We start from the raw sequence: 22,426 nt of genomic DNA, 5'->3' as shown, positions 1-22,426 counted from the left end.
AACTCTACAACACACAACTATACAACTCACAACTATACAACACACAACTATACAACTCACAACTATACAACACACAACTATACAACACACAACTATATAACTCACAACTGTACAACACACAACTATACAACTCACAACTATACAACACACAACTATACAACACACAACTATACAACACACAACTATACAACATACAACTATACAACACACAACTATACAACTCACAACTATACCACACACAACTATACAACATACAACTATACAACTCACAACTATACAACACACAACTATACAACACACAACTATACAACTCACAACTATACAACATACAACTATACAACACACAACTATACAACTCACAACTATACCACACACAACTATACAACACAACTATACAACACACAACTATACCACACACAACTATATAACTGAACTATACAACTCACAACTATACAACTCACAACTATACAACACACAACTATACAACACACAACTATACAACTCATAACTATACAACACACAACTATACAACACACAACTCTACAACACACAACTATACAACACACAACTCTACAACACACAACTATACAACACACAACTCTACAACACACAACTATACAACTCACAACTATACAACACACAACTATACAACTATACAACACACAACTATACCACATACAACTATACAACTCACAACTATACAACATACAACTATACAACTCACAACTATACAACATACAACTATACAACACACAACTATACCACACACAACTATACCACACACAACTATACCACTCACAACTATACAACACACAACTCTACAACACACAACTATACAACTCACAACTATACAACACACAACTACAACTCACAACTATACAACACACAACTATACAACACACAACTATACAACTCACAACTATACAACACACAACTATACAACACACAACTATACAACACACAACTATATAACTCAACTATACAACTCACAATTATACAACACACAACTATACAACTATACAACATACAACTATACAACACAACTATACCACATACAACTATATAACTCAACTATACAACACACAACTATACAACACACAACTATACAACATACAACTATACAACACACAACTATACAACATACAACTATACAACACACAACTATACAACACACAACTATACAACACACAACTATACAACACACAACTATACAACACACAACTATACAACATACAACTATACAACACACAACTATACAACACACAACTATATAACTCAACTATACAACATACAACTATACAACTCACATCTATACAAGACACAACTATACAACACACAACTATACAACACACAACTATACCACACACAACTATATAACTCAACTATACAACTCACAATTATACAAGACACAACTATACCACATACAACTATACAACTCACAACTATACAACACACAACTATACAAGTATACAACACACAACTATACAACACACAACTATACAACACACAACTATACAACACACAACTATATAACTCAACTATACAACTCACAACTATACAAGACACAACTATACCACATACAACTATACAACTCACAACTATACAACACACAACTATACAACTATACAACACACAACTATACCACATACAACTATACAACTCACAACTATACAACTATACAACTATACAACTCACAACTATACAACATACAACTATACAACACACAACTATACAACTCACAACTATACAACACACAACTATACAACACACAACTATACCACATACAACTATACAACTCACAACTATACAACACACAACTATACAACACACAACTATATAACTCACAACTATACCACATACAACTATACAACATACAACTATACAACACACAACTCTACAACACACAACTATATAACTCACAACTATACCACATACAACTATACAACACACAACTATACAACACACAACTATACAACACACAACTATACAACTCACAACTATACAACACACAACTATACAACACACAACTATATAACTCACAACTATACCACATACAACTATACAACATACAACTATACAACACACAACTCTACAACACACAACTATATAACTCACAACTATACCACATACAACTATACAACACACAACTATACAACACACAACTCTACAACACACAACTATATAACTCACAACTATACCACATACAACTATACAACTCACAACTATACAACACACAACTATACAACACACAACTATATAACTCACAACTATACCACATACAACTATACAACTCACAACTATACAACACACAACTATACAACACACAACTATATAACTCACAACTATACCACATACAACTATACAACATACAACTATACAACACACAACTATACAACACACAACTATACCACTCACAACTATACCACACACAACTATACAACACACAACTATACAACACACAACTATACAACTCACAACTATACAACACACAACTATACAACACACAACTTTACAACACACAACTATACCACATACAACTATACAACTCAACTATACAACTCACAACTATACAACACACAACTATATAACTCATAACTATACAACACACAACTATACCACATACAACTATACAACACACAACTATACAACTTACAACTATACAACTTACAACTATACAACTCACAACTATACAACACACAACTATACAACACACAACTATACAACACACAACTATATAAATCACACCTATACAACACACAACTATACAACTCACAACTATACAACATACAACTATACCACATACAACTTTACAACTCACAACTATACAACACACAACTATACAACATACAACTATACCACACACAACTATACAACTCACAACTATACCACACACAACTATACAACACACAACTATACAACACACAACTATACCACACACAACTATACATCTCACAACTATACAACACACAACTATACAACACAACTATACAACTCACAACTATACCACTCACAACTATACAACACACAACTATACAACATACAACTATACAACACACAACTATACAACACAACTATACAACTCACAACTATACAACTCACAACTATACAACACACAACTATACCAAACAACTATACAACACACAACTATACAACAAACTATACAACACACAACTATACAACATACAACTATACAACATACAACTATACAACTCAGAACTATACAACACACAACTATACAACACACAACTATACAACACACAACTATACAACTCACAACTATACAACTCACAACTATACAACTCACAACTATACAACACACAACTATACAACATACAACTATATAACTCAACTATACAACTCACAACTATACAACACACAACTATACAACACACAACTATACAACACACAACTATACAACTCACAACTATACAACGCACAACTATACAACGCACAAGTATACAACTCACAAGTATACAACATACAACTATACAACACACAACTATACAACACACAACTATACAACACACAACTATACAACATACAACTATACAATACACAACTATACAACACACAACTATACAACATACAACTATATAACTCAACTATACAACATACAACTATACAACTCACAACTATACAAGACACAACTATACAACACACAACTATACAACACACAACTATACCACACACAACTATATAACTCAACTATACAACTCACAATTATACAAGACACAACTATACAACATACAACTATACAACTCACAACTATACAACACACAACTATACAACACACAACTATACAACATACAACTATACATCTCACAACTATACAACATACAACTATACAACTCACAACTATACAACTCACAACTATACAACACACAACTATACAACACACAACTATACAACATACAACTATACAACTCACAACTATACAACTCACAACTATACAACTCACAACTATACAACACACAACTATACAACACACAACTGTACCACATACAACTATACAACTCAACTATACAACTCACAACTATACAACACACAACTATACAACACACAACTATACAACACACAACTATACAACACAACTATACAACATACAACTATACAACTCACAACTATACAACACACAACTATATAACTCAACTATACAACTCACAATTATACAAGACACAACTATACCACATACAACTATACCACTCACAACTATACAACACACAACTATACAACACACAACTATACAACATACAACTATATAACTCACAACTATACAACACACAACTATACAACTCAACTATTCAACATACAACTATATAACTCACAACTATACAACACACAACTATACAACACACAACTATACAACTCACAACTATACAACACACAACTATACAACTCACAACTATACATCTCACAACTATACAACTCACAACTATACCACACACAACTATACCACACACAACTATACAACACACAACTATACAACACACAACTATACAACACACAACTATACAACTCACAACTATACAACACACAACTATACCACACACAACTATACAACTCACAACTATACAACACACAACTATACAACACACAACTATATAACTCAACTATACAACTCACAATTATACAAGACACAACTATACCACATACAACTATACAACACACAACCATACAACTATACAACATACAACTATACAACACACAACTATACCACATACAACTGTATAACTCAACTATACAACACACAACTATACAACACACAACTATACAACATACAACTATACAACACACAACTATACAACACACAACTATACAACATACAACTATACAACACACAACTATACAACACACAACTATACAACATACAACTATACAACACACAACTATACAACACACAACTATACAACTCACAACTATACAACACACAACTATACAACACAACTATACCACACACAACTATACATCTCACAACTATACAACACAACTATACAACTCACAACTATACAACACACAACTATACAACACAACTTTACAACACAACTATACCACATACAACTATACAACTCAACTATACAACACACAACTATACAACACACAACTATACAACATACAACTATACCTCACACAACTATACATCTCACAACTATACAACATACAACTATACAACTCAACTATACAACACACAACTATACAACACACAACTATACAACACACAACTATACAACATACAACTATACCTCACACAACTATACATCTCACAACTATACAACATACAACTATACAACACACAACTATACAACATACAACTATACCACACACAACTATACATCTCACAACTATACAACATACAACTATACAACTCACAACTATACATCTCACAACTATACAACATACAACTATACAACTCAACTATACAACACACAACTATACAACACACAACTATACAACACACAACTATACCTCACACAACTATACATCTCACAACTATACAACATACAACTATACAACTCACAACTATACAACTCACAACTATACAACACACAACTATACAACACAACTTTACAACACAACTATACCACATACAACTATACAACTCAACTATACAACACACAACTATACAACACACAACTATACAACACACAACTATACAACATACAACTATACCTCACACAACTATACATCTCACAACTATACAACATACAACTATACAACTCAACTATACAACACACAACTATACAACACACAACTATACAACACACAACTATACAACACACAACTATACAACATACAACTATACCTCACACAACTATACATCTCACAACTATACAACATACAACTATACAACTCACAACTATACAACACACAACTATACAACATACAACTATACCACACACAACTATACATCTCACAACTATACAACACAACTATACAACTCACAACTATACAACACACAACTATACAACACACAACTTTACAACACACTACTATACCACATACAACTGTACAACTCAACTATACAACACACAACTATACAACACACAACTATACAACACACAACTATACAACACACAACTATACAACATACAACTATACAACACACAACTATACAACTCACAACTATACCACACACAACTATACAACATACAACTATACAACTCACAACTATACAACACACAACTATACCACACACAACTATATAACTCAACTATACCACTCACAACTATACAACACACAACTATACAACACACAACTATACAACATACAACTATATAACTCACACCTATACAACACACAACTATACAACTCACAACTATACAACACACAACTATACAACATACAACTATACCACACACAACTATACAACACACAACTATACAACTCACAACTATACATCTCACAACTATACATCTCACAACTATACAACACACAACTATACAACATACAACTATACCACACACAACTATACAACATACAACTATACCACACACAACTATACAACACACAACTATACAACTCACAACTATACAACACACAACTATACAACACACAACTATATAACTCAACTATACAACTCACAATTATACAACACAACTATACAACATACAACTATACCACACACAACTATACAACTCACAACTATACAACATACAACTATACCACACAACTATACAACACACAACTATACAACTCACAACTATACAACACACAACTATACAACACACAACTATACAACACACAACTATATAACTCAACTATACAACTCACAATTATACAACTCACAACTATACAACACACAACTATACAACTATACAACATACAACTATACAACACAACTATACCACATACAACTATACAACACACAACTATACAACACACAACTATACAACATACAACTATACAACACACAACTATACAACATACAACTATACAACACAACTATACAACACACAACTATACAACATACAACTATATAACTCAACTATACAACATACAACTATACAACTCACAACTATACAAGACACAACTATACAACACACAACTATACCACACACAACTATACCACACACAACTATATAACTCAACTATACAACTCACAACTATACAACACACAACTATACAACTATACAACACACAACTATACAACACACAACTATACAACACACAACTATATAACTCAACTATACAACATACAACTATACAACATACAACTATACAACACACAACTATACAACTATACAACACACAACTATACCACATACAACTATACAACTCACAACTATACAACATACAACTATACAACACACAACTATACAACACACAACTATACAACTATACAACACACAACTATACCACATACAACTATACAACTCACAACTATACAACATACAACTATACAACTCACAACTATACAACATACAACTATACAACACACAACTATACAACACACAACTATACAACACACAACTATACAACTCATAACTATACAACACACAACTCTACAACACACAACTCTACAACACACAACTATACAACTCACAACTATACAACACACAACTATACAACTCACAACTATACAACATACAACTATACAACTCACAACTATACAACATACAACTATACAACTCACAACTATACAACATACAACTATACAACACACAACATACAACTATACAACTCACAACTATACAACATACAACTATACAACTCACAACTATACAACATACAACTATACAACATACAACTATACAACACACAACATACAACTATACAACTCACAACTATACAACATACAACTATACAACTCACAACTATACAACATACAACTATACAACACACAACTATACAACACACAACTATACCACACACAACTATACAACTCACAACTATACAACACACAACTATATAACTCACAACTGTACAACTCACAACTATACAACACACAACTATACAACACACAACTATACAACTCACAACTATACCACACACAACTATACAACTCACAACTATACAACTCACAACTATACAACATACAACTATACAACACACAACTCTACCACACACAACTATACCACACACAACTATACAACTCACAACTATACAACACACAACTCTACATCTCACAACTATACAACACACAACTATACAACTCACAACTATACAACACACAACTATACAACACACAACTATATAACTCACAACTGTACAACTCACAACTATACAACACACAACTATACAACACACAACTCTACAACTCACAACTATACAACACACAACTATACAACTCACAACTATACAACACACAACTATACAACACACAACTATATAACTCACAACTGTACAACTCACAACTATACAACTCACAACTATACAACACACAACTATACAACACACAACTATACAACTCACAACTATACAACACACAACTATACAACACACAACTATACAACACAACTATACCACACACAACTATATAACTCAACTATACAACTCACAATTATACAAGACACAACTATACCACATACAACTATACCACTCACAACTATACAACACACAACTATACCACACACAACTATACAACATACAACTATACAACACACAACTATACAACACACAACTATACAACTCACAACTATACAACATACAACTATACAACACACAACTATACAACTCACAACTATACAACACACAACTATACAACACAACTATACCACACACAACTATATAACTCAACTATACAACTCACAATTATACAAGACACAACTATACCACATACAACTATACCACTCACAACTATACAACACACAACTATACAACACACAACTATACAACACACAACTATATAACTCACAACTATACCACATACAACTATACAACACACAACTATACAACACACAACTCTACAACACACAACTCTACAACACACAACTATATAACTCACAACTATACCACATACAACTATACAACACACAACTATACCACATACAACTATACAACACACAACTATACAACACACAACTATACAACACACAACTCTACAACACACAACTATACAACACACAACTATACAACTATACAACACACAACTATACCACATACAACTATACAACTCACAACTATACAACTATACAACTCACAACTATACAACATACAACTATACAACACACAACTATACAACTCACAACTATACAACACACAACTATACAACTATACAACACACAACTATACCACATACAACTATACAACTCACAACTATACAACTATACAACTCACAACTATACAACATACAACTATACAACACACAACTATACAACTCACAACTATACAACACACAACTATACAACTATACAACACACAACTATACCACATACAACTATACAACTCACAACTATACAACACACAACTATACAACACACAACTATATAACTCACAACTATACCACATACAACTATACAACACACAACTATACAACACACAACTATACAACACACAACTCTACAACACACAACTATATAACTCACAACTATACCACATACAACTATACAACACACAACTATACAACACACAACTATACAACACACAACTATACAACACACAACTCTACAACACACAACTATACAACTCACAACTATACCATATACAACTATATAACTCACAACTATACAACACACAACTCTTTATATATATAATATATAAAGAGCAAGGCCCTTAACCCTCAGTTGTATAAAATGAGATTAATAGTAAGTCTCTGGATAAGGACGTCTGTCTGATACCGTAAATGTGTTCTGTCAACACAGACAGCTGGCATTCTTGCTCTGATTAGCAGCTAGCAAATATTAATATCACAAATAATAATATATTTTTTGTCAGATCACCATCGGCATCCATACCGGAGAGGTGGTGACCGGGGTCATAGGTCAGAGGATGCCTCGCTACTGTCTGTTCGGTAACACGGTGAACCTGACGAGCCGCACAGAGACCACGGGCGAGAAAGGGAAGATAAACATGTCGGAGTACACGTACAGGTGAGCGGCTGTGTGAGGTCACTACACGTCCTCAGGCTTCAGGAAACTTACAGGAGAGCACGCTATCATGAGAATTTTCATCGTTGTGAATTGTGGCTAAAGCAGTTCATGAGCTTTTCTTGACTTTACAGATTTTACCTAATTATTTGCAGCAGTAAAGTGAGATGATTTTAGATCAGAAATCTTACATGACATTTTTATATGAAACGATCTATCAGGGTGTCTGAGGGGCAGAACCAGAAAATAAACACTCTGTCATGTAGGAAACTCACAGAATATTTTATCTCTGAATAGAAACCGGAGCTGAAGGTTTCACTTTTCCTCAGATATATTAAATTTATTTGCTTGTTTGTGGGATTTTTTTCATCTCAGGTGTTTGCAATCAGTGGAAAATGCTGATGCTCAGTTCCACCTCGAGTACCGAGGCCCAGTGACCATGAAGGGCAAGAAGGAGCCGATGAAGGTGTGGTTCCTGTCACGGAAAACGCTGTAGAGCAACGAAGAGCGACAAGATCCCAAGCGTTTCAGTCTTCTTAATAAAGTGTTATTGTTAATTTACAGTCAGAAGCTAGCATTGTTATATTTGATCAGGAACATTACTGGAGCTTTGTTTAATCCGGTTCTTTACTCAGCAGCTGGCTGGAGTTCCTTCAGCAGATTATTACACAATTACAGTTTTTACTGTCAAAGCTCAAAGCTAATGATAAAGCAGCATACTTTCTCATAGTTATATCTGTTTAACTAAATTATTTCTATTTTAAAGGTAATAGAAAAAAACTCGAAGTACATCATGGATTATTATTCCATTCTTTAGTTCAATGTAGTGGAGAGCTGATGACCAGGAAGCAGAGCACATCCCACTTCCTCTCATCTTTTACTGAATGTCTTCTGTTTTATTACATGTACACTACCAGTGAAAAGTTTGGACACACCTTCTAATCCCATGGTCTTTCCTGATGTTTATTTCTCTCTACATTGTAAAACAATGCTGAAGGCGGCCGAAATCCACAATAATGTCCTTTGAACAGTTGATATTGAGATATGTCTGCTACTGATGCTCTGTAAAGCCTTCATAACGCCTCTAATCTGAGGTGCTGTTAATTGGTGATTTCTGAGGCTGGTCACTCTAAATGAACTTCTCCTCTGCAGCAGAGGTCAGTTTTGGTCTTGCTTTACTGGGATGGTCTTCATGTGAGCCAGTTTCATCATGGTGCTTGATGGGTTTTGCAAATGCACTTGACAATACTGTTCCTGCAAGAACTATTCCAGAACACCTGACCTTCGTGTCTTAAAATAACAACTGACTGTTTTTGTTGTCATTACATATGGATTACTGAAGTCCATGTGTGTTATTTCATAGTTTTGAAATCTCCAGGATTGTTCTAGAATGTAGAAAATAAATCCCTAAACAAAAAACACTGAATTAAAAGGTGTGTCCAAACTTTTGACTGGAAGTGTATATTAAATATGTACATCACTATCTATCTATCTATCTATCTATCTATCTATCTATCTATCTATCTATCTATCTATCTGTCTATCTATCTATCTATCTATCTATCTAGATAGATAGATAGATAGATAGATAGATAGATAGATAGACATAGGCAGCCCTTTAGGAATATTTTATGAAGTCCTCATTTCTATCCACAGTGTAATAAAACTACATGCAGTGTTTTCCATGTAAACTCTAATTGTGCTGCTTTACTCACAGTTTATAAAGGAATCACTAAATGTTTTATCTGTTTAATATATTTAATATAATCTGGTTTGCACCAAATAATTTAATCTGGTTTGCACACACACCATGGCATAGATTTATGTATAAAAAATAAAGATAATAAAAATGATGATGAAATATGTACATTGTTTAGATTTGTACCTCATTTACTGTAGAAGATTTAAGGAGAAATATACAAACACTTCTGTAAGGAATAAAAAATCTCTGGAGCTGAATCCCTAAATACTCACTACGGCACAACAGACGAATCGGTTACCTCCCACACACACTGGCATTAGATACAGCAGTAAAAAAGTAAAGAACCTCCCTCTAGTGTTCCAGTTCTACATCAGATCTTACCTTCTGAGATTTCAGAGTTTTAGCAGAAAGGTCTGATTTATTACAGGAGTGTTTGTGTTCAAACTCCCACAAAATGATTTACTAAACTAAACTCTACAGAGGACTACACTTTGGGATTGGGGACAGGATCTGAGACTTCCTGTTTGCTAATTTTACTCACAACTACAAACTAAAGTAACACTTAAACATATTAAAAGGCAGAGCAGTGATTTTGTATGAGACCGTTAGGATTCATGTACAGAACTGACTGTGTTTAAAATAGTATAACTCATTTAGAAGCAGTATGGATGCTGTATGTGAACATGAATATTTTCAGCATGAAAGCAGATGATGTGTAAAATTTAAAACAACAACAAATGACATGAAACTGTGAATCTACAAGAATGAGGAAAGGTTTTAGGTTTTTGGTGTTCACAGTGTTCTTGTTCAAAGAAAACTAATTTGCAGAGTTCAACTAAAAACACAAAAACATGCAAAATAGAATAAGTGACCATGTCCTGAAGTTACTATTAAAGCTTGGGGGCAGCGCCATCTTTTGGTAAATGTCTCACATCTCTTGTCATGAAACCAGTCTGGTTAGATTCTGTGGATTATTTCAGAAAACAGTGATACCAAATACACCTTGATCAGCGGAACATTTTCTGACAGCCAAAGATGTTTGTTAAGATACTGTATTTTACAATCATATTGGAGTATCGTTACAAAACTCAGTGTGTGTCATGGTCTTGTTCCATCTCCAGTTTAAGCGCTTAGAAGGTACCTTAAATCAGGGATGTAATCCCCCCCCCTTGAAAATCCCATTTGTCGATGTGCATATCCATGTCCGGGAAGGTCGCATGCACACTCTAACACTATCTGACTGACAGGTATAATGAACAGGTGTAATGAACAGGTGTAATGAACAGGTGTAATGAACAGGTATAATGAACAGGTGTAATGAACAGGTATAATGAACAGGTGTAATGAACAGGTATAATGAACAGGTATAATGAACAGGTATAATGAACAGGTATAATGAACAGGTGTAACGACCAGGTTTCGTGGTTGTGGGACAGTCAGTGATGAAATGCCAGAAGCAGCAACAGATGACTTTAATGTCCTCATGGATGAACAGAAAGAAAGGAGATGGTTGAGTTGGTTGATTCAATAAATTAGCTCAGGTCAGGATTATCATATTTACTGTCTACACCTGTTGATGTTAGCCTAACAATGACTGAGCTAATGCTAACATACTATTACTAGGTAACCAGACTGTTAGCTAAATATTTAATCTCTCAGCAGTGTCAGATACCTGACAAGAAGACTCTGGATGCTAGTTTAATGTTCGACTCGATATGATCATAATGGTTTTCATATCAGAGGACAGATGAGGTGGACATTTAGGATACATGGAAATATGGGATTGAATGGACAGAAGGAGGACAATGAAAAAGCTTATGCAAACCATGTCCTTATCTACTTACTTCCACACCTTCCCCCAAAAAATACTTTCCCTATTCAAAGTGGAAGAAAGTGGTTACTCTTCACATTCAGACAGGCTGTCTTTAGTCGTACATCTGGTCAATTTTCTGAAATAGTAATGTAATGACCAGTTTCATAAACATCATATGCCAGGTGCAACAAAAGAGGTTTATTAAAATTAAAAGAGGAAAATAAAACAGCAAAAGAGGCAAAAAAAGAACAGAAAGAAACTCGCAGAAAGAAAGTTCACAACCAAAGTGTATATCAAGAATCTATCTATCTATCTATCTATCTATCTATCTATCTATCTATCTATCTATCTATCTATCTATCTATCTATCTATCTATCTATCTATCTATCTATCTATCTATCTATCTATCTATCTAGTTAAATGGATAGACATAGGCAGCCGTTTAGGAATATAAACCCTAAGCAGTGTTTTCCATGTAAACTCTGATTGTGCTGCTTAACTCACAGTTTATAAAGGAATTATAAAGGTTTTGTCTGTTTAATATATTTAATATTGAGACTTTATCTAATTACAAAATCTATAAATTTCATGGACATGGTTTCAAGCAGATACAATCATTATATGTCAGACACGTGAATGCAACTGAACACCTAAAGCTCAGGATTAGCCAGATAATTGGAAATGCTTGAATTTTATATCAGTGCTAATATTACACACATTCTATCACACATTGTGAACTAGATGTTGTATTTATACAGTACACTATTCTTCATCTACACGATACACAATATAGAGTTTTGTCTAGGAGTAATGTCTCACATCTAGTTTTGTACTGTGTGATACCCCACAGCATTGAACAGCATCCACAGATACAAACTTTAACAAATATTTGCAATAGTATTTTCTTTAATCTTATTAAATACTAGTCCATCTGGTTGCTCTCTCCATTTGACAGTGATGTTCCCATGACCACTGAGCATCTGCATAATCTGAAGAACAGAACATAAGGGTTATTAGGAAACGTTGCAGAACAGAGAGAGTAAAGAAATTATTACTCTAATAAATTATATACTTAATGTTTATAATTAATGTTCTAAATCATATTGTTTATACTTAATGTTTTACAGTTTGATGAAGGTTCTGGCTGCAGTAATGAGGAACAGACTGTATATATAACAGCAGAGGATCAGACCCACCTTATCCAAGATGGCTGCCTTAACTGCAGGACCATTCACATCCTGATCGGACTGGACCTTCACTCTGGCAATCTGCTTTTTTCCTTTGATTACTAAAGGTAGACACCACACACACACACACACACACACACACACACACACACATATGTTTACAAATACATTCAAAGTAAAATATAAAGTAGTCTAAAAATTAAACTTATCTCACCTGTTTCACAGAAGAAAGCTTTTAGACGTGAACATTGCACATCACCAGCCTGACCATTCATAAAAAACACACAGTTTTCGTTTCCTAACAAATTATTAGGTTCTCCAGTTACCCAGGTAATGGTGGTGAAATTTGCCTGGTCTGACCACTTCCAGGAATCTCTGAACAGACCAATCCAAGTTGGCCCTGGGATCATTGCCATTATAACTGAGCTTTCAGCTGAGTTTCTTACACTGGCCAGGTCTGTGTGATGCTGTCTACAATAGCTCTGAGCTTCAGACCATATCATGGCAGTAGAGATATAAATATAGCTGCTGGTGCCAGTGTATCTTCCTGTGAGGATTTAAAAACACTCAATTAATCCTTTCTGTATGAAAAAAAGGTAACAATTCAACATGAAAATGGAACAAAACTGTTTTCAACTGCTCAGGTGTACAGAATGGATAGATGAGAAGGGAACTCTGGGATGCTGATGCTATGGGAATGCTTCATCAAGGAAGATGTGTCTGAAGCTCTGTGTGGACACATGTTTATTGACTCAGATATGTGATGAGGGAATACACACCAACAAGTCCATATAAGGGTATATTTGTCACATTATTCCAGCTTCCACTTGTTTGGAGGAAGTGTGGGTGGATGCCCGGTATGTCACAGCATCTTGTTCCCTTGTCAGGGAACTAGGTTACATACATAACCTGGTGTAGTTCCCTTTTGAGGGAAATCAACGCTACATCATGGCTGATGCAATTGGAATGTCAATACCCATGTCACCACATGTCAGTCGATGTTTGTCTCAGAGGCTGTGAGAGAACACGAGCAAACCAAGAACAGAACATAAGTTAGCCCTGAATGACCTGGAACCCTGGAGTGGGGTCCAGGTCCAGGTTATAGAATCTGATAAAGAGGTTCTATGTATTGCTTGCCTAGAGGCGAAGCAATACTGCGTGCCTCATAGGCCTGGGTAATGGCCTCTACTACCCAGTGCACCAGGTGCTGCTTAAAGACCAGATTGTGAACCTCAGTTCACTCTAAATTGCCAGAAATCAAGATTCAGACAAGACCAACAGCCAAAGGGAAAGAACAGCAGGCAGCAGAACAGAAGCATGCAGTAAGAAAATCAGGAGCAGCAGCAGGAGCTTCAGTAAAGATCCTTCTCCAGAGTTTTTAAACACAAACAAAGCAAAAATATTCTTAGAAAACAACTGCTATAAAATACGAGATCATCAGTGTCACACAGGAACAACCATCTCTGAACTAAGGCAAGATCTGCAACACACCTAAGTTTTACAATTAACTACCACCTAAACTTTTAAATAGTTTAATAGTCAACAAACATTCAGGAGAACTGATGTGTAGATCATTGTGATAAGTGATCTGTTTAACAATACATTGTGTATTTTAATGTGATGCACTAAAAATGTGTTAGGGCTCTTTAAGAACAGGCTCTCCTTCATTGGGTCTAGGTATCAGAAAAAACACACAAGCGCTGGTCTAGGGTGTAAAAGTTTCTTGTATTAATGACACGGGCTTTTGTTAATAAATGTCATGTTTACATGTGGACGTTGTGGTTTTGATTCCTGGGACATACAACATGGTGTCAGAAGACAGCACGGACATTACGCCTGAAAGTGCACCGTTTTAGTAGGAAACAGAGACGGCTTGTAAAAGTTTTGTTTTGTTTTTTTTCTTCTTGTGACTGCATAGTAAGTAACCATGGCGGATTGTTTTCGGAGACCTGACCCTCTGTCTTTCGAAGGGAATGTTGCTGATAACTGGCGAATCTTCGAGCAGGAGTACGACATTTTCATAGCGGCGGCGCATCACGACAAGCCTGCAAAAACAAGGGCTTATATCCTCCTCAATCTCGCAGGGCCGGATGCCATGCAGTGGAGGTGCGTGAGAATTATCTCCTGCTGAATCAAGAGAGGATCCTGAATGCCTGAAAAGGAAGTTTCATGAAATTTGCAACCCGCAACAAAACAAAACCATGGAGAGACACGTTTCACTCCAGAAACCAGAAACAAGGTGAGGCTATCGAGTCATTTATCAGTGATCTCAGGATTAAAGCAAAAGCATGCCATTTTGGAGAACTGATGGACGAGCTAGTCTGTGATAGGATAGTATGTGGTATTAACAGCGAAAGCCTAAGGAAAGCACTGTTAAGAGACAGCGACTTAACCCTGGCAAAAGCTATCTCAATATGTCGCATACATGAAATGACTGAGGAAAGTAATAAAACATTGGCGATGCCGCAGATGCCCACGTGCATGCAGTACATCCGGTTTCCAGTAGAAGACAAAAGCCCAAAATAAAACAGCATGATTCACCCACCATAACTAACTGCAAAAACTGCGGAAACAATCATGTGGCAAAGAAAGATAAATGCCCGGCTTTTGGACAGCTGTGCCACAACTGCAAGAAAATGAATCATTTCAAAAAATGTTGTAGATCACGTTCTGAGTTCGGTCCAAAGAAAACAAACTACAAACTACATGGTACATGAATTTGAAATGGACAAGCCCCCTGTATAAGATGATAATTTCTATTTTGATGGCATTGAATTTAATAGGTGTGTCGACACAGGAAGAGGGATTTGTCACTTTGCACATAAACAAAACTCCAATTGAGGTGAAAGTCGACACTGGGGGAAAGTGTAACGTGATGTCACAAATGATCTTCAAGCGAATTGCCAAAAATGAACAACCAGTAAAGCAAAATGGCATGCCAAAGCTTATGGCTTATGGTGGGGGTAGAATTGAAACAAAAGGTTTAGTCACACTGCTGTGTAGTTTAAAGGGACAAAGTCATTCACTTCCATTTTTCTTGGTGGATCAAGATGTCCAACCACTGCTAGGATTTCGTGCATGTTTAGACATGGGGATTGTCACAATGAGCCCACGTGTTCATCTAGTCAGCATGGAGATCAGTACTGAACAAATCCTTAAAGAATACAAAGACTTGTTCACTGACAAACTTGGAGAACTCCCAATCACATACTCCATGACTGTAAACCCCAGCGTGCAGCCGGTAGCTCGCCCTTCACATCACATTCCACTGGCAATGCAGGACTGTGTTAAAGCAGAGCTGGACCACATGCAGAGCCTGGGTGTCATAACGCCAGTCTCTGAGCCAACAGACTGGATTTCGTCCATGGTTGTGACACATAAAAAGGACACACGAGAAATCAGACTGTGTATAAACCCTAAAGATCTCAACACCGCCTTAAAGAGACCACATCATCCAATGCACAGTGTAGAGGAGGTAGCATCCCAGATGTTGGGGGCAACTGTATTTTCTGTGCTAGACGCAAAGAACTCTTTCTGGCAGATACATCTTGACTGCAAATCTTCTATGATGACTACGTTCAGCACTCCATTTGGGCGCTATAGGTTTCTTTGTATGCCTTTCGGCATAAACTATGCCAGCGAAGTGTTCCAGCGCTCAATGGAGCAGCTGTTCTCTGGATTTCCCTGTGCAATCATTGTTGATGACATCATCATCGGAGGCCGTGATGCTGCAGAACATGACATCAATTTGAAAAGGGTGCTTAATCGAGCATGTGAAGTCAAGCTCAAATTAAACCCTGCCAAATGCAAATATCATCTGGACCATGTCAGCTATGTAGGCCATATTTTTACTAGTGAAGGCTTGAAGGCAGGTCCTTCAAAAACAAAAGCAATCTCTGAGATGCCAGCTCCCAAGGACATTTTAGCATTAAAGCGCTTCCTTGGAATGGCAAACTACCTGGGGAAGTTTATCCCAAACTTTAGTGATGTTGCTGCACCCCTAAGGAAGCTGACCCACAAAGAAATTGCATGGTGCTGGTACCAGCAGCACCAATACGCATTTGATACCCTCAAAGCATGTCTGAACACCCCACCTGTTTTATCATACTATGACGTAAAAAAGCCAGTCACATTAACCTGTGATGCCTCATGTTTTGGACTTGGTGCTGCATGTATGCAGGATGGCAGACCAGTTGCATACGCATCTCATACACTCACAGACACAGAGATGCGATACGCACAGATTGAAAAGGAGGCCATAAGACATAAGTCATTCCTCGCTCATTACAGAGAGAATACATTGGTATAGTCCACAGAGGTCACCCTGGTTTGGAAGCTACCAAGCACAGAGCAAGAGGTATCATTTTCTGGCCAACGATGACGGCTGATATCACAAAGGAACTCCTCACATGCTCAGTCTGTAACAGCACTGCAGTCTGTAAAAGCCACATCAACAGAAAGAACCACTAAAACCATATCCAGTTCCAGACCTGCCTTGGTCTACTGTGGCAACAGATATGTTCGAATGGCATGGGCAAAGCTACCTGGTGCTTGTGGACTCGTACTCAGGTTGGTATGAAATAGACCTTCTCCGTGATATGACATCCTCAGCTGTGATCAGGAAATTGAAAAGACATTTCTTGGTGCATGGCACACCACACATACTCATTTCTGATAACGCCAGACACAAGTCAACAATTCAGAGATTTTGCCAAACAGTGGGACTTTATCCATGTCACCAGTAGTCCAGAGTTCCCACAGTCAAATGGCCTGGCAGAGAGAGCAGTCCGCAGTGCCAAACAGCTGATGGAGAAATCTCACAGAGATGGGACACATGTATTCCTAAATCTCCTAAATCTGAGAAACATTCCCCGTGACCCAACATTAGGTTCCCCTGCACAACGCCTTTTGTCAAGACAGACATGGTCAACCATTCCCATCAACTCCAAGCTGTTAGAACCAGCTCCCAAAGATGCCCAGCAAATCACTGCACAGCTCCTCCATAAGAGGATGACCCAAAAGCAATACTATGATGCCTCAAGTCATCCACTGCAACCACTGGCAGAGGGACAAGTTGTCAGAATGCAATCCCCAAAAGGATACAACCACCTTAGTACAGTAAAGGAGGTGAACAACGAACCTCAGTCCTACACAATCCAATGCAATGGGAGAACATACAGGAGAAACCGATGCCACATCCTTCCCGTTGCAGAGCCCCCTCCATCATGGCTTGCTCATGAGGACATTGACTCTCAAAATACCATTACACATACACAAGACTGTGCTCCTCCTGCACCACATTCACCACAGATACACCTCCCACAACCGGAATCCACACCTACTGACTTGCCAAAGCACACAGTACAGTCCTCCACCAAGGTCAGCAGTGCACCCTACAGAACACGTTCAGGTCGTATTTGCAAGCCTAATCCTAGATATGAACAGTGAGTTCTACTAGTGCTGGATCTAGGGGCACTGTGGTTATTATTTAGAATAGATGCCAATTGTGTTTATTGTGGCCATTGCTATGTTGCCAATATCATTCTATTGGTCATGTTTTTCTTAACGCATACAGAGATCATCTTTAGATTTGTGTTTGCAGCAGTTCAGTTTTTTTACTGCAATGGTTACATTGTTATAATAGTAGTCATCCATGTTCTTAGTCACTGACTGAGTTTTTCATGCCAAATTAGTTCATTGTGAAATGCTTTTATTTCTTTTGATAGGAGGTTTCAGCTAAAGAATGGGGATGTAGATCATTGTGATAAATGATCTGTTTAACAATACATTGTGTATTTTAATGTGATGCACTAAAAACGTGTTAGGGCTCTCCCTCATTGGGTCTAGGTATCAGAAAAAACGCACGAGCGCTGGTCTAGGGTGTAAAAGTTTCTTGTATTAATGATACAGGCTTTTGTTAATAAATGTCACGTTTACATGTGGACATTGTGGTGTTGGTTCCTGGGACATACAACATGATGTCTCTCAGATGAGTGGTGATCTGAGTCCACACCACAAAACTCCCCACTAAAATTTGTATCACTTTAATACACACTTTGAAGCACATTTTGATAATTTGAATGTTTTGCCTTCTGACCAAATGGCAAATCAAAAAATAATTTGTTCTTTACCGTCAAAGCAGATAAAGGGGAATGTTGTTGCACAGCAACTATCAAACCACCCGGGCACATCTACTGCAACACAATATTCGTTAGAAGCGTAGTTGTCAGGATTAGTGTAACACCAACTTCTGAAACTTCCTAGTGGCTCATTTCCCATTGACCAGCGCCAGCTGTTGACATCATTGTAAAGTCCGATCCAAGTGCTGCCAGTCAAGGATTGACTCTGTGCTATATTTTGAGCTCTGACTGCTTCATCATGATTTTCAAAGGTAGCCAGGTCAGTGTACATGGCCCTGCAGTAAGCCTGAGCATCACTCCATGTCTTCCCCTGTAGGTTCAGGTGGAACCTGCGATAGATAGTCTGGGTGACAGGGAGGACTCCTGCAGAACAGAGGTTTAATGCATATTATGTCATGTTATATTCTGCATACAAATGTTAATTTGGCAGAAAAATGACTTTGGTATTAATGCCATAGGTAAGCCATTTCATACAGCTGGCCTGCTGGTCTATGTCTCCATTCACATTGATATTTTTAAACCACAGATCACACTGAGCAGTTTCACCACTAATAAACTATTAACTATTCAGACCAGTTACTCAAACTGTTGTATCACACGGGTAGATTTAAATCTCTCTCCACACACACACACACACACACACTTTTCTCACCTGTGATGAACAGGAGTATGAACAGATGCTGTTTCATCACTGATGTGTCTCTGAAGAACTCACTAAGGAGGAATAAAATGTGATGAAAATCCCTCAGAAAATCAACACAGTAACTCTGCATTAAGTCACCTATCTGAAAGTAAACAATTTTTCCACATCCACAGCATTTTCAGTTAGATCAAGTCATATCACAGCCCTATACAGTGTGCAGTACACTGAGATGAAATGATATTTCTCCTAGACGAGATCAAGTGTGCCATACACAATTCTGACAGGTTTTAAATGAAATGCCATAGGAATGAGAAGCATGCAGAAAGGGGGTAACTGGAAACAGTGGGGTGAGAGTGAAGGAGGGCATTAGAGCAGATACTCTGATGATGACAGATTTAAGATGAGAGTAAGACATGAAGTCACTTATCATTACTCTAAGAATAATTTAAAGTGTCTAAAAATACACAAAACCCTGAATTTATTCTTACTCTTTCAAATGTTTTGCTGTTATTAAGTGGATTATAAAGCAAAAGTATTAGAAGGTACCTGAAATTTGGGGGAAGCAAACAATGTGTCCTAGTCCTTCAGACAGCTTGATCAAAGTGACTTTGCTATTTCTCTTCTGTGACTCATCTTTTGCAAGACACCTGACCTTATTTACCTAATTTTCCTAAAAGACTAATAGAAGCAGATGTAAATTGCTAATGTTTCCATTCAGGCAATTGGGGAACAGACAACAGTTTAGAGATCAGAATTGTAGAGGAGGCAAATAATTGTTTATTCCAGCATCTTTCAAAAAGATAATTTTTAAATAAAGCTTTATTTTCCTATTCTACCTAAAAGATTAATCAAAGCAGATGGAAATGGCTACTGTTTACATTTAGACCAATGTTGAGGAAGTGAATCAGAGACAATAGG

General features: G+C 36.6%; 2 protein-coding genes across 2 annotated transcripts in view; one reads left to right on the top strand and one right to left on the bottom strand.

The window, feature by feature from the left end:
- gucy1b1 (guanylate cyclase 1 soluble subunit beta 1) overlaps positions 1–11,889 on the top strand; it is a 31,933-nt gene extending 20,044 nt beyond the window's left edge. The window contains exons 12-13 of the mRNA XM_058384388.1: positions 9,871–10,025; positions 10,398–11,889. Coding sequence (XP_058240371.1) covers positions 9,871–10,025; positions 10,398–10,518 — 276 coding nt within the window. The 3' untranslated portion in view covers positions 10,519–11,889. The remainder of the gene's footprint in view (positions 1–9,870; positions 10,026–10,397) is intronic.
- Positions 11,890–13,941: 2,052 nt separating this feature from the next.
- Positions 13,942–22,137, bottom strand: LOC131349064 (macrophage mannose receptor 1-like). Its single transcript, XM_058384408.1, has 6 exons — positions 22,055–22,137; positions 21,518–21,579; positions 20,857–21,228; positions 14,940–15,272; positions 14,735–14,826; positions 13,942–14,527 (listed from the first exon to the last, which is right to left on the bottom strand). Exons 2-6 carry the CDS (start codon positions 21,552–21,554, stop codon positions 14,417–14,419), a joined length of 945 nt encoding a protein of 314 aa, XP_058240391.1. The 5' UTR covers positions 21,555–21,579; positions 22,055–22,137; the 3' UTR covers positions 13,942–14,416.
- Between the last annotated feature and the right edge of the window lie 289 nt (positions 22,138–22,426).

The sequence above is a fragment of the Hemibagrus wyckioides genome, linkage group LG29 (assembly GCF_019097595.1).
Source record: "Hemibagrus wyckioides isolate EC202008001 linkage group LG29, SWU_Hwy_1.0, whole genome shotgun sequence".
NCBI lineage: Eukaryota > Metazoa > Chordata > Actinopteri > Siluriformes > Bagridae > Hemibagrus > Hemibagrus wyckioides.
Note: the sequence above shows the minus strand (reverse complement) of the source record. Positions and strands in the feature narration are given on the sequence as shown.

Bases quoted from the DNA above. Each gene is read 5' to 3' on its own strand.
- LOC131349064 (XM_058384408.1), bottom strand. From the start codon at position 21,554: ATGAAACAGCATCTGTTCATACTCCTGTTCATCACAG. The intron at 21,229-21,517 runs GTGAGAAAAGTG...TCTGTTCTGCAG, and splicing joins CATACTCCTGTTCATCACAG to GAGTCCTCCCTGTCACCCAG. The intron at 14,528-14,734 runs GTGGGTCTGATC...TCTGTTCTTCAG, and splicing joins AGGCAGCCATCTTGGATAAG to ATTATGCAGATGCTCAGTGG.